This window comes from Vicugna pacos, chromosome 24 (assembly GCF_048564905.1).
Source record: "Vicugna pacos chromosome 24, VicPac4, whole genome shotgun sequence".
Classification (NCBI taxonomy): Eukaryota; Metazoa; Chordata; class Mammalia; order Artiodactyla; family Camelidae; genus Vicugna; species Vicugna pacos.
This window is the reverse complement of record NC_133010.1, coordinates 24,788,888-24,803,299: the sequence shown is the minus strand read 5'-3', so window position 1 is coordinate 24,803,299 and position 14,412 is coordinate 24,788,888. Positions and strand designations below refer to the sequence as shown.

At 40.8% G+C, this 14,412-nt stretch overlaps 1 protein-coding gene across 10 annotated transcripts in view; it reads right to left on the bottom strand.

Moving 5' to 3' along the window:
- ARHGAP28 (Rho GTPase activating protein 28) overlaps positions 1 to 14,412 on the bottom strand; it is a 167,633-nt gene that overhangs the window by 14,936 nt on the left and 138,285 nt on the right. For all 10 annotated transcript variants that reach the window (XM_072949228.1, XM_072949233.1, XM_006213611.4 and 7 more), the window contains 5 exons: positions 13,826 to 13,903; positions 8,257 to 8,419; positions 3,905 to 3,987; positions 1,140 to 1,337; positions 688 to 801 (listed from right to left, as the gene is read on the bottom strand). In XM_072949228.1, the coding sequence (XP_072805329.1) occupies positions 688 to 801; positions 1,140 to 1,337; positions 3,905 to 3,987; positions 8,257 to 8,419; positions 13,826 to 13,903 (636 nt within the window). The remainder of the gene's footprint in view (positions 1 to 687; positions 802 to 1,139; positions 1,338 to 3,904; positions 3,988 to 8,256; positions 8,420 to 13,825; positions 13,904 to 14,412) is intronic.

Here is a 14,412-nt window from a genome sequence, read left to right as displayed (position 1 = left end):
GGTTGGCACAGGTCTGACACTTAATGCATATTCATGGCTCTTCTGTACATTTCTCTACCACACGAGACAGACGCTTCCTTAAGGACAAAGTGAGTTTCCTGTATCTCTGCATCCTCCTCAAGGCAAGTACTATGCCTGACACTCACGATCATCATCAAATTACATTAAAGCAATAAAGATAATTTTTCTAAAGCCTGTTTCAATTATGCACCTGCACACAAACAGCTGTGTCAAGGCAGAAATTCTTTGAAATGCAATGACTTTACACAAAACGACTTGACGATTAGATGTTCTTTTAGTATCCAATCATTAAAGAAATCTCTAGCTCTACTTACTGGATATACTGACGACTTGATTGCCCATAACTCCAGTTCACAGTCTAAAATGTTGACTTCCAGCATTTGTAAGAAAATCATTTTACCCTTTAGTACTTAAGACAATATTAAATGATCTTCATGATAAGAGATAATTCAAAAACTTCAACGAAAAAGCACACAATTCAACAAAATGGAAATACCACACTCCTCTGCCATGAACACAATTTCCACAAGGTTTATAGTCACAAGACTGACACTTTGTGAGAATACAACAATTTGGGTTCTAAATTACAAGCTACCTTGTGCATCCTTTGAGCACCAGGAGCCTGGGCAGTCATGATATCTGCACATTTAGTTAGTTAGTTATTACCCCTCGTTCTATGGTCTTCCTCCTTAGCAGCTTTTTGACACTTGGGAGTTGTTTCTTTAACAGCATAGTGGCTTCATTCATTCTTCTGACTTGAGTGATTAAGAAAGCTGGAACCTGGAGAAGAAACACAGCTTGACGAGAAGGAAAACACCCGAATTAAGCCCCCCTGGTAGAGTCGCCCTCAGTTATACTAACTCGTTCTGGCCAGTTTCCTGGAACCAGGAACTAGAAATTGTGGTTCTGTCTTCATAAAGATTAGAAAAATTTATCAGGATTCCTGTTTAAAGGAAAATGTGTTTGGAAGCAGAAGAGATATATAAAGATGCTTCAGGCAATCTGGGATAACTGCCTCCCATTTCTCCCTACAACAAGGACCCTGCTTAGTCTAAGCCTTTATGTCTCCCGGGGGCTAGTGGACATGAGAACATCCCAGTCAACACACTGTTACTCACCTTCCACAGAATTTCCTGGTACTTAAGCATTAGGCGGATGATGTGGGCTGCAGTGTTCGCTAAGACTAATTCTTCACAGTCAGAATGTTTGCTTCTACTGAAGAAAAGATTTGGTGCCATTATAGTAGAAATGTTCCATATACTCATTCGGTTTTTTGATTCGTTGGCAATGACTTTATTGAAGAATGTCATGAGGGCCTAACAAGAAACAGCACTGTGTCACACTAGTCATTGTAAATTATGAAAAGGCATCACTGATTACCATCATTCATTTCTATACCTGTTCACTGTGTCTCCAGAAAACTGTCAGGAGTACAATGTATCATGTTTCTCCTTTAATTGCTTACAAGTGCTAATGAGAACTGTGAAAGGTTTATTCAAGTCTCTGTTTCATAAAAATAGCTCCATTTTTATGGAATTTATTATATTGGGGTCTCTATAAATAATAGTTTGCATTTTCTTATTTTTTTACCTTAAGAGCATCTGACAAATATTAAAGTTAAACAGTAAGCTAGGGAGAGAAAACACTATAGCTCAAGTAAACATGAAATGCAACTTGTGAAGGAAGAACAGTAATTCTAAAAAACACTCATTTCAGGCATGACTATTGAAAACTATTTACTGTTTCCTTGGGAAAGGAAAACCTATTTAAGAAAAACATGAGTTTTAAAATAAGTAAGTTATGAAATAAGTAAGTTACGGGGATATAATACAGCACGGTGACTATGGTCAATAATGCTATATCACATATTTGAAAGCTGCTAAGAGAGTAGATTTTAAAAGTTCTCATCACAAGAAAAATAATTTTTAATAGTGATGGAGGATAATGAGATTTATAGTGATTTTGTAGTATATACAAATATCAAAACAGTATGTTGTCTACCTGAAACTAATACAATATTTCAATGATACCTCAAAAAAATTTAAAAATTAAGTAAAAAAAAAATTAAAAGAAGAACAACAACAAAATGAGTATCTCATTCTTCAGTCCAAATGTAATCTTAACTGAAAAACTGAAAAAATTTACTTTTGGGAGTCATTTTTCTACTGCTTTTCAATTTTGGAATCTTCAGCAGATCAAAGGGAAATGACTACATGCAGCTGTTCTCAGCATTAAAAAAAATGAGAAAGGTTAGTAAAAGTCTGGCTGAGCACCAAAGCATAAATACTTATCAGAACTTTCTGAAGTTCACCTAGAGGACTGAAATCCTTAAAGGAGATGTTCTTTGGTTCTCCAAGTCTGAATTCTGCTACAGTATTTGTAGTGAGAAAATGGACGGCACATACTAGTAACGACAGCTAACATTTATCTGAGGGTTTACAGTGAGCCAGGTGTTACAATCTTAGCACTTTATATGCATCCACTCATTTTATCATCATTCCAAACTCTGTGAGGTAGGTACTATTATTCTTATTTTTTCTTTACAGATGAGGAAACTAAAGTGGAGAGGGACTGAGTAGCTTTGCCCAGCATCAGTTAATTAAATGGCAGAGCCAGGATTTAATCAAGGATGCCCGATTCTTGAGCCAGACACAATGCTCTCTACAACATGCTAGCTTTAATCTTCGTTTCAGCCACAATTTAGAATGGAAGAGAGACAGAGGAACTGCTACTAGAAATGTACTGAATTTGCTGATAATTGCTACATCCTCAGTGATGTGAAAGGAGACATGACATTTTGACCCAGATGTCTAGATTCATATGTTTTGGATTAAAAAAAACGTTGTTCAGACAAAGCCCCAAAACCAAAGCTATAAAACTTCCAGCTTTTGAAAAACTGTCAAATTGTATTAGAAACAGACATTCTTATGCCTTAGCCAATCACCGTTCCTGCGTGGAAGACACAATATAATTGGCATAGACAGTTTCACTGTGCAGGAGGAAAGGTTCTCCCCAAATTGAATGTCTTGATAAGAACTAGTACTAAGAACCATCTTTGTCTTCAGCATTATGTTTACTGGCCTCAAAATTCTGGGCTCTTTCCAAAACATCCTCACCACAACTTCATTCCAAGCAATCGCTGTACTTACAACAGATTTCCTATTGTATATAGAATCATGATCAAAACTGCAAGAGAAACTTTGATTTTTATACACATAAAGCCAAGAAATGAATTTGAAATAAAAGGAGAGTATTTGGGATGGAGAACTATGGAATATAATTCTATCAAATGTTCTATTATATATTAACGGAGAAATAAGTTCTCTGAGCTTAATTTTCTTAATCTGGAGAATGACAAGATCCTATCAGGAGATCTCTAAGACTCTGAGATGAGATCATTCCCTTACACTGAATTATCTTCATAAATGGTAAGACATGAATATTTCAGAAATTTCACTTCAATCAGAGGTTTCAAATTTCCTCCCCGAGGACACTGCTCAGATCTTGGCACTAGACTGAAGTGAGCAGCTGAGGCCCAACAATGTTATATTTTCCAACTTACATAATGGTCTCATTTACCTCTGACATTACTCCATGTAAGTCTTCCATTTTTGCTGCTTCTCCCTACTCCCAACCCTACCCCAGGCCTCTGCAATGGTAGACACTCAATATCTCTGAATACACTGAATGAATGAAAGGGAAATGTTCAAAGAAGATTCCAGGATTTAACATTCTTTCCTGGCTTCCTCGGGAGAATGGTGGTGGGAACGTGGGAAGGCTCAGCTGGTGGGTAAGTTGTCATCTCAGTTTTCATTTTTCCATCTAAGCCATTTCCTCTGATCAACCAGACTCAACGACAGACCATGAGGACAATGTGACATACCTGGGCTGTGTCCCTGTTGGCATCGGGCAGGGCCATGACCATGAGGTGTAAGGCTTGAAACTGTACTTTGATGTGAGGCCCTCCTGACAAGAAAACAAATAACCACACAATTTGAACAACGCTGATGCATTCTGATGGCACTTCTTGCTAATATCTGGTGGCCCAGGAGGGCCCTGACAGCCTTCAGGGGTAAAGCCTCCGGCTGCGTGCCCAGGAATGTAACTACTCCCTTGGACAGGGGCCTCAGTCAACCAGCTCCTTCTCCCCACCACAGGACGCCGCTGTAGAGGCAGGTGGCCAACGAGGTCCTCAAAATAATCCTGGGTTTGTTTAACATGTCCCCTTTCAAAGTACTTTCACAGACCTTGCTTTTATGTTTATGCTATAAAGAGTTGGCTTGAAGCTCAAATCAAGAGAAAATAACTCTTGCTTCCATACAATGAGGCAGCAAAGCATCATTATTAGAAGCACAGGTTTCTAGACCCAGATTCAAATCCTGCGTCTACCACTTAGTCACTGAGTGACCTCAGTTGGGCAGGCTGTTTTACTCCTGGTTGCTTCTACTTGATCATCTGTAGAATCGGAATAGTCATCACACCTACCTCACTGGGCTGTTCCGAAGATTAAATGAGTTAAAGTGCAGCGTGTTTACATCAGTGCCTGCACATAGTGACCCCTACGTGTGTTTGCTCTTGTTATTATGATCAATGATTTAGATCTTAAATGGACACGGAGGGAAGGGGACTGTGGTTGGATCTTTGGAGATTCTTGAGTACTTTATCCCTCGACAGCGACAGAAGATGGCGCCCGAGGGCTGGCATTCTACTACTGTGTGTTCTCAATGCTGGCTCTTTTCCCATTTTAGGGAAAAGATTTTAGGAATTCCATCCACAGCTGGATAATCTATGACCAGCTGTGTTGAAAACGTAGGGTATACTAGAGCATCCAGTCTTGGCCCAGTCTCTGGGTATTCTCCTCAAAACGGTCTCTTGGTATTATGTTCTGTAATCCCCAGGGAGTTCTCGAGTTGAAGGAAAATCTGTCAATTTAAAGTCAGTGGATAAAGGCAGTCGGCCGCCTATATAGTTACCTAGCTTTACAGCAGGGGAAACACTCTTGTGATGAGCTACTAGTGCACAGGAGGTCATGTGCCCCTGAATTAGGAGGAAATGACTACATACAACCATGCAATGAAGGAACAGATGGGAGGAGTACTTATAGGCTCGCATCATATTGTCCCGACACAATCCCCATGTTTTTAAAAACTTATGTCAAACTTGTAAACACACATGACACAGGTCCAGGTTGTTTCTGAATATGGCTAATGCACACTGACGTGAGTCTGCCGGAGTAACAGGCATTATCCGGAGCACATCTCAGTACAAAGTCTTTGAGGACATATAAGACAATTAATGCATAAACTGCAGGTTAACGGCTGTCTGTTATTTTCCAATGCAACTCCCCAAAAAAACCTCTGGGGAGGAAACAAAAGATGCAGATGGAGGCTCTGTATTTCCATCAATTTCAGATATGAAGTTCCTTTTAAGATTAAAAACCTAAACTGGCAAATAACCCATTTTCATTTTATTTAGGAAACCTGGCCCTATAGTTTCATGGTTAATAGCTTTGTGGTTAATTCATTTATTGCATCCTAGTTAACAGTCTTTTTTATCCCCTCCTGAGGTCATTATTTTCCCAGAAATTTATTAAACTTTTAATGAAAGTATCTAAGGTTTCGTTGATGAACTATTAGTCTTTTAATTTTATGGCCAACTTTGGGACAAAGTTTGCAAAGAGAAAAGAGAAAGTAATAACACTAGTGGAAAAGACTCCACGTTCTCCAAACTCCATCTTAGAGCAAAAACAGGGGCAGCTTAAACACACACATGTTTATAGTTTTTCCCTTCAGAAAATCTTGTTACAAGGAGAAATTCCAGGTGGCAAAAAGGCCATTTTCCCTACTTGCAGCAGCCTAGAACTTCGGGTTTCCTGCGGGGTTGGCTGGTATCCAATCAATCACTGCAATATAGTTATTTTTCACTTTCAAAATCATACAAAGAAATGTGGACCCTCCTGTGAACATTTTACAGGGTATTTTTCCAGATTCTCTCCCTTCACTGACGTATATTGGCTTCAATATCTAAATAATAATATTAAGAAAAATTAAATATGATTTCCTTCTTAACCATGATTCTCCCAACAGGTCTTACATGAGAGATTTGACTCCTCCTTGTATAATTCCATAGGACCATAAAAAGAAAAACAAAACAAAAAAAATCCTCTGTGGCCCCAATTTGTTTTCATGAACTGTTCAGTATATACCACAGATAAAGGTGAAACTAATACTTCTGGAGCCCATTTTCCAGGAGTGCAAGCTTTATAGAAGACCCTGTGGTTTTTGGACTTACAGATAAAGGGAGGGAGTTCTGGTATGGCTGAGTAAGCTCGTCCCCTCTCAACCCTCCTGAACTATGAACTCTGGACAAAGTACAAAAAACATAGTCAGCACTGCATGTGGTAGCTAAGATTCCAAAAGAAAACCCCAGTCTTTCTGGCCTGAACAACTGAGGACAGGGTTCAGGATGACCACAGCCACTGGGAAGTTAAGGGGAATCCCAGAAAGGAAAGATCAAGAGCTAGAAGGCCCTAATTCCTGTGTAAAATCCACCCAAATCTTGCTCACCCCATAAACCATGCATATATGGAGTAGACTAGGTAAGGGTTAGAAGGCAAATTGTCTGCTTACAAACAAACAAAAAACAAGCCCAACCCCCACTCCACTCTTTAGAGAAATACTACAGAAGAGTCTCCAAAAATATTCACAATGTTCCAGATACAGCTTAAGTTTACTTGTCACAGTGACCTATTTGCAAGGCAGGAGACAATTAACAGAGACCAACCCTCAGATGACCCAGATGTTGGAACCAGCAGACAAGGATTCTGAAGCAGCTGTCGTAACTATGCTCATGATGTGAAGGAAAATGTGCTTGTAATGAATGAAAAGATAGGCAATCTCAGCAGATAAAGAGAAAACAGTTCAAAAGTAGCAACTGGAAATTCTAGAACTGAAAATATACAATAGCTGAAATAAAGAATGAAGAGAACTAGCTCTCTCTTATAAAACAAAAATACTACATCTTACAAACAAAAAAGTTACTGACCACAGTATGCCAATTAAAGGTTAGAACAGGACTGCCTTATCATATTCTCTTCTCTGAAGACAAAGGATTATTTTATGAATCTGGTTTATTCAGAAATTTTAAAGCTTTAGAACCTACTAATTTTTAGAACAAATTTTGTCATTCAACTTAGGATCTATTATTTTCTTTCATTGTGGTTTTAAGGATTTTATAGTTCTGGTCAACCTGCAGAAGGCTGGAAACCAGCAGATATAGATAACACTTGTTAGGCTCACGTAATGTTTTAAAATTTGAATTTGTGCATGAAATTTTCAAATTAAGAGTTTTCTCATTAAAGCCTGGATTCAGACTCTCACTCCTGCTTGGTAACCATCATCTAGAGCTAAGTGTGACCAACCCCTTTATATGGGACATATCCTCTCAATCTAGCCACAGTCCCTTTCCGTCCATAGAGAATCACCATTCACTTAACATGCTTATACAAATTTAGGCTTGTGACCCCTGAATTCCTCAGGTTAATAGTCACAGTCCAAACTACACAGCCCCATTCTACTTTTCTAAATTTCTTTCTTGTCACACCTTCTCAACGTTCAACCTTTAGGCTAAAACCATGCCAAATTATTCCTTGACTGCCAAATATAACACACACTGTCCGGTTTCTATGCTTTTATCCACGTCCTCCCCACTTAAGGCCTCACGCACGTGATACTGTAATTCTCAGAGAAAAACATCTGTGTAGCTACTGCATGCCACATCATCAGACCCAGGACCTCAGATTTAAAGAAGGGTGAGATCTTGTATTTCTGAAGGACTGTTATACACCAGGCACTCTCCTGGATGTCTTCACTCAATACCTACAAAAACCCTGACAAGTAAGTATCATCTGTAATTTACAGGTGCAGCAATGACGCTCAGAAAGGTTGACTGCACGGTTAACAGATGGTTGAGCGAATCTCAAGAGCCTGTTCTTTCTGTAATCCTCTCTGCCTTTTAATGACTACAAAACGCTCTAAATCATATCTACCAGACTTAGATGTATAAACATGTAAAGAAATGACTGTTTACCAGCGAACTCAAATTTCACCAAGCACTGCCAGGATATAGCAAATCCATACATTTATGATCATATCTGACTATGCAACTTTCTTCTGCTCTGTGTCATTTTGTTGACCTTATATCTTAGTCCATTGACACTTAACTTCTTCCACCTACTTTCCATCAGAGAGATGAAGGCAGGGATATATTCCACGGGGAAGAGAGAGGTGGGCAGTTCTCTGAAAAATGCTTTCAACATGACTGCGGCTTCTCTGTGGCACATTTTGTCCCATTTAAATTTATCAGCATTAAACTTGGCATCCAGTTCTTCACGGTATTGCTGAAAATCAAGGAAAACAGTCAATATTGAATGAATTTTACCTCTGGATCCCTTTTTTCCCCTTTAAAAACTCATTCAATAAACTACTTTTGTAACTAGATTGAAAAGCCAGTATCTACTAACCCTAACTTTTTTCAACATTATTAAAGAACTGAAATAGGTATTTCTGAACTTGTTTTAAGTTTTCTAAAATCCTTTTAGAATGTTAATCTTAACATAATTTGCCAATTCTACACAAATAAAAAAGTTCCTTTCTCAGATCACAGTTTCATTTATGTGGTTTTGGCAGAACACTGCCTATCCCTACATGATAAATGCACTGCTAGATTTTGACAAAGTCTCTACCCCCCCCCCTTTTTAATGATCCCTTCCTTCTGCCATCCTGTCTTCTATTTCTAAATTAGGTCAAGAATATATGCTTCTTGCCTAGTTCACATACAGAATGAGAGACATCCCAATAACGGAACTCTGATCTCATGCAACGTGCAGACCAGTGACGTCTCCCTGGAGCAGTTACAGCAGAGTTTTATGTCACGATGTATAATTGTTCCAATGTCAGCATGCTTGTCCAATCCTTCCTAAGGTTTGGAACACCATAAATATTTTTAAAATATCACTAAACCTCCATAAGTTTAACTTGGGTTATACATTTTATACTATCAATTCACCTGATGATCAGCCACCCATTCTATTACTCCCTTCAACTACAGAGTTTACCAGTAATGCCACGCAGTTCCAGTCAGTTCTGCAACTGACAATAACTGTTTCAAAAAGGACACTTAGAGAACCCTGAAAATCCTCAGTTTCCTTAGGGCCTCTGCTTTACTCTCATGAGATACCTACATCTTCCAGCCTTAAACATGCAACAACCAGCATCAGTTTGTAAATCTGACCTTTTCCTCCAAGGAGTAGCTCATTAACCAGCCCAGACATAAACACCCTTATAGCTCCAGAGCCTGCAAACCAGGGGACGCCCTGGCAGGACACTTCTCTCACAGAGACAGACCGATTCCGAGCTAACCCTCTAGTCCCTTCGGATGACATCAAAAGGAGATTTTCCTCTTAAGAAGCTCTCAGTCTAGCAGGAATAATACAGCTAATCAAGCAATCCTTGGCTGATAAATATCCTTTATAAAGCACTGAAATCTACATATAAAGCTTTTCCTTGGGGAAAAAAGAGAACACAGACTGGGCTCAGATAGGAGGGGGATACATAAGATCCCTTCTTTGCTTTTGGGCGTCTTGTACATTGGATGAGTTCATGGACTCAAAATACTAATTTAGGGTGTTGAATGCTGTAAGAAAGCCATGTACTGGGTGCTGTGCAGCCATGAAAAAGGGGAATCAAACTCCGCAGGGCCAATCTTGAGGACTGGTGACAAGCTTGCCAGAGGAAGAGGAAATATAAGGGTGTCCTGGACAGAAGAAACTGTTCAAGCTGTGACAAAATCCAAGAAGCCCCAGTGGGTCTGGGGTCTCCAGTTAGTAGCTCTGTGCTTCTGGAGTATCACTGACAAGGGTGAGACAGAGAGAGATGAGACTGGGGAACAGCTCAGAGCCCAGCCTAAGGGGTCTGGACTTAATTCTGCAGGCAGTGAGGCAACATGGAACCTTTCCAAGCCATAGAATGAGAAGGTGAGATTTATCTTCTGATAGCCAGATGGAAATGTGATTTGTGGGAGGGTGGAGCTCGGCGCTGGCTGGGGAGCAGGATAGAGACACAGAGAGCTGTTATTGGACTATAGCATCATTTCTGGTGATGGATAATCAAGGACTAACCTGGATAAGCAATTTTAGACAGAAAGAAGAGGTGGCATTTAAGAAGTGCCCAGGAGGGGACATTCTCAAGAAGCAGTGATGGATTGTATATGAAACTGAGAAGGAGAAATAAAGCCCAAGGTGACTCTGACTGCCGGCTGGAGTGATGGGCGGGCAGGTGGGGAGCTGTTAACAGGAAACAGAGGGGGAGGAGCAGGTGTTTTCTGTGCACTGCCTGGTACCACTGCTGTGAGGCAGATAAGAACCTGTTTTTCAGGTGGGCAGGAAGTGCCAGAAAGAGTAGAATTCAAATTCACTCCCCACAGAAAGTGTTCTGAAACACCAGAGTGACGCATGCTAACCTGCCAGTGCTTCGACTCACCGAAGAGGCAATGGGGCACCAGTGTCAAAAGGGCAGGCTCTAGAATCAGATTCTTCAGGTTTTTACCCTAATTCCACTACTGCCTACTTGTATGCCCTGTGCCTCAAGTTTCTGTGTAATGGGGATGTTAACATGACCTCACAGAGATGAAGTCAGATAATATAATGTAAAGCTCAGGGGGCAGGGCCCGCCACATAGAGAGCTCTCAGTCAATGCTGGCTGCGTTCACCTCCCCTGGTCTCAATCTGTTACAACCTCTAGTGTCATTACTATGGAAACCCCACGTGTATGTGGACATTCGGGTAGGAACACCACCTCGTCCTGCCTGGATGGCCAGTGTGAAACAGAACAGAGAAGGAGGATGTCCTCCCTTGGTTTGGGCTGGAGCACGGTGGAAGGTGGGGAGACGTGACATTTCCATGGCGGTCCTGCATGTGACCCAGGTGCTGAGTCTTCCCGGCCGGAGATGGGGAGGGTGCAGAGGTTGAAGAAGTTATGCTTTCTGTCCTCCGTGAATGAGGACACCAAGTGAGGGTCAGGAGCTGCATCCTTAAATCTCCTCTGAGCAAATCTCCCACCTGCTTCCATTCCTGAGGTAATTTTATAAAAATGCAAATGACCCGCCTTCAGCATGAAAAACCAGTTCAGGAGGGGAAACCAGCAGACCCGGTAACCTCATTAAAAAACATTTAGCGCCACCTCCTGGTAATTCAAACAAATTAAAAAAAAAAGTCTCACATGTCAAACCAGTGTGCTTTCTTCCATAAAATATATTCCTTGGTGTTTGGTTCAAATCTTTTGTCATTTTTAGAAAAGGAAAATCACTGGAAACACCAAAGCATTACATTGGTTCCAAATGATCTGAGGCCTCAAATACAGGAATGGGCTCAGCAGTTGGCAGCCCCGTGCAGCTGAAGCCAGCTGGGTCCCCTCAGGGAGGCTGCCCCGTGAGTCCACTCAGGCCCTGAACACACAAACGCAGGCTGGACTCTTCATAAAGATACCTCCGTGTTAGCGTCATCCACTTGGCACGATTTGAGGATAATTACAATGGAGTTTTTTTTTTTAAACTTTCTTTCCCCAAGCACATTCCTAGAAAAATAGTTTAACAGATGAAAAAAAGTTTTTTAAGTTTAAAGTCTGAACAAAGGAGAGAAATAAAGACCTCCTGTACTATATCAAGTTACAATGCCTTTCTGACTGCAGTATTCCCCTGTTTTTGTTCACTGGCCCAGATTTCTTTCACACTGGCTTTCCTGGAGCCCAAACCATGAAAACATCTGGATTACATTTCTTTGGACTAACAAGAGATGGAAAAAATAGGCTGAAGCTACATAAAACCAATTAAGGCGAAAAGGAACTTTTACCTACATGTGGTTCAGGAATGCACGTGCCTCTTAGAACATGTTAAGAGTTATTGGCCTTGGTAAGTATTTGTCAGTAGAAGATTAGCTAAAGAAAAGTAACTTGTGCTATGATGTTAAACTTCATACACAAAAGAAATGTGCTATGTTTTCTCCTTTTGATTATTTTCAAAAATAGAATCATACCCGTTTCGCTTTTCCTTCCCCTCTTTCTCTGTCTCTCTGACACACACAAAGGAAGAGTCAGTAAGAATATGTACAATACAGCTTCCCAGCCATGGAGGGAGGTTTACAGGGATGGAGTCTAATCCTGTTCAGGAAATTCGTTTCCCTGACTTCACTTTGATTCTCTGACTCTACAGATAAAACCAGAGAGTTAACCAAAACTAGTAATAGCTTTTGTCCTCAGATTTAGGATGCATTTATTGAGAAGTATATATAAACAACCATACCTGTGAGAACCTGAGACAAAAAGCAGATTCCATTTAGAAAGTACACACCTTCAGGAGCCATTAGGGGTTTCCCTGCCTTCCAAGTGAACCTGTGCCAGCACTTAGCAACCTCTACTCCGAGGGAGGCACAACCCCCCAAATGTGCTGATCGCCTCAGTCACTGGCAAAGAAAGTGGGGGTGCACTGCTCAGGTCTCCCTTCAAAAAAGAACTGGCTGTTCCTCTGCAACAAATCCAGCGAGCTGACTCCCCAGCTTCTGGCACGGTCTGAGGGGCATCAGGCCCTTCCCTGCAGGAAGCCCCGCAATGGCTGTGCGGTGTAGGGACTGGCTGGCCACTCTGCCCAGTGCAGGGCCGCTCTGTGGGCGTAGAGTGAGCAGTTAGACGGTCACCTGGCCTGAGGCTCAGCCTGGCCCAGCCTGCATCTTCCCCCTCCATCCTCCAGAAGCCCTCTCCCCAGTCACCTTCTTTACTCCCAACTTTGTCCTGACATCTGTTTTCTGGGTCTTCCAATAGACACAGTCTCAGTTTCCACTCTGAAAAATATCTCATCATACTTCTATATAAAAACTCTGAACTTCTGATACAAACAGAATTTCCCAAAACATGTGCCAAAATGAATTAATTTTGAAGAGATGCTTTTCCACCCCTACACAATTCCTTTTAATAGTTCTAAACACAACCAAGTTCACTTCCCCTCCCTGAGATTCTTCCCTTAAGGATTCATTATTTAGAATTGCACATGTTCCCAAGTTCACCCACCAGCGACAGCTCCAGGGCAGGGAGGGGCTCTACATTGTGTATGTTTGCAAAGTGGGGTATCTTACTGGAAATTTATGAGAAAAGCTTCTCTTTTCTACTGGTTCTTTTCTTTGTTGTACTGAAGAGTTTGCCACCATATAGAAGTAAGAAAGTAAAAAGAATTCACATTGCAAGGGTGGTTTCATATACAGAAACTAACATTCCCTTAAATGGAATTGGGTTTTAGAACTGCTGAGTGAGTGTTTTAGTGGTTACAGACATTCCTACAAATTGTTATAAGGACTTTCATTAAAAGCAGAGCTGAAGGATGTGTCTAAGTTTAAAGCAACTGGTAATGGAAATCAGGGATCATCTAATGCTGGCTTAGTGAATTCCAAGACTGTGAAGAACACAGAAAACTAAAGTATTTAACCCCCAAAACAGTGCTGGGACGTTTCAACTTTTCCAAACCAAAGACAAGCGGCAGTCTTTGATGGCGAATTGACATGCGGTTTCATTGTTGTTGTTTTAATTGAAAAGGCCACACGACTCAGAATCATGGAGCAACATTTCATCAGAGGTGCTGAGGAATGCTCGGTGGAGTCAAGCTTAGTATCAACCACAGCAGCAGCAGCGAGCAACTAGACACCTATGTGTAAACTGGGTCTAGCTAGCAGAGGTGTCTAACTAGGAAGAGAAAACGTCGGTACCTTGACTTTGGCAGTACATCCTGAAAGTCGAAAAATCCCTTCCGACTCCAGCCCCGATTCCTCAACTTTCTCGAAGAACTAGAAAGCAATGACACATTACAAAAATAAACATCTCCAAATGATTACACACATCTGAAAAAATAATGATGATGGAAACAACTGAAAAATTCCCAAGCATATACATGCCTGGTACTTGAATGCCTTGTTAAAATGTTCACACTTTCCCACGAGGTCAACATTAGCCTCTGATTTGCAAATGAGGAAATGGAGAATTACAGCTGTTTTCAGCTCCCTAGGATCAGTCTCAGGAGCAATGGCACCAACCCTCTCAAGCTTGTGCTCTTAACCACAAAAGTATGCTGCCACTTAACTGTTCTGTGATCTGACTGCTGTATCTTACAGGCTGACTGATAAGAAAAGATCCTAAATTTACTACCATTTGCTGTAGCACTCTGGCTAAGAAACTATACAGGGAATTCTCAAAATCTGACCAAAGAATTAGAAACTGTAAAGGCTTATAGCTCTTACAGTAATGATGACAGCCTGTTATTAAATAGTAATAAACACTAACATTGACTGTGCAGTTA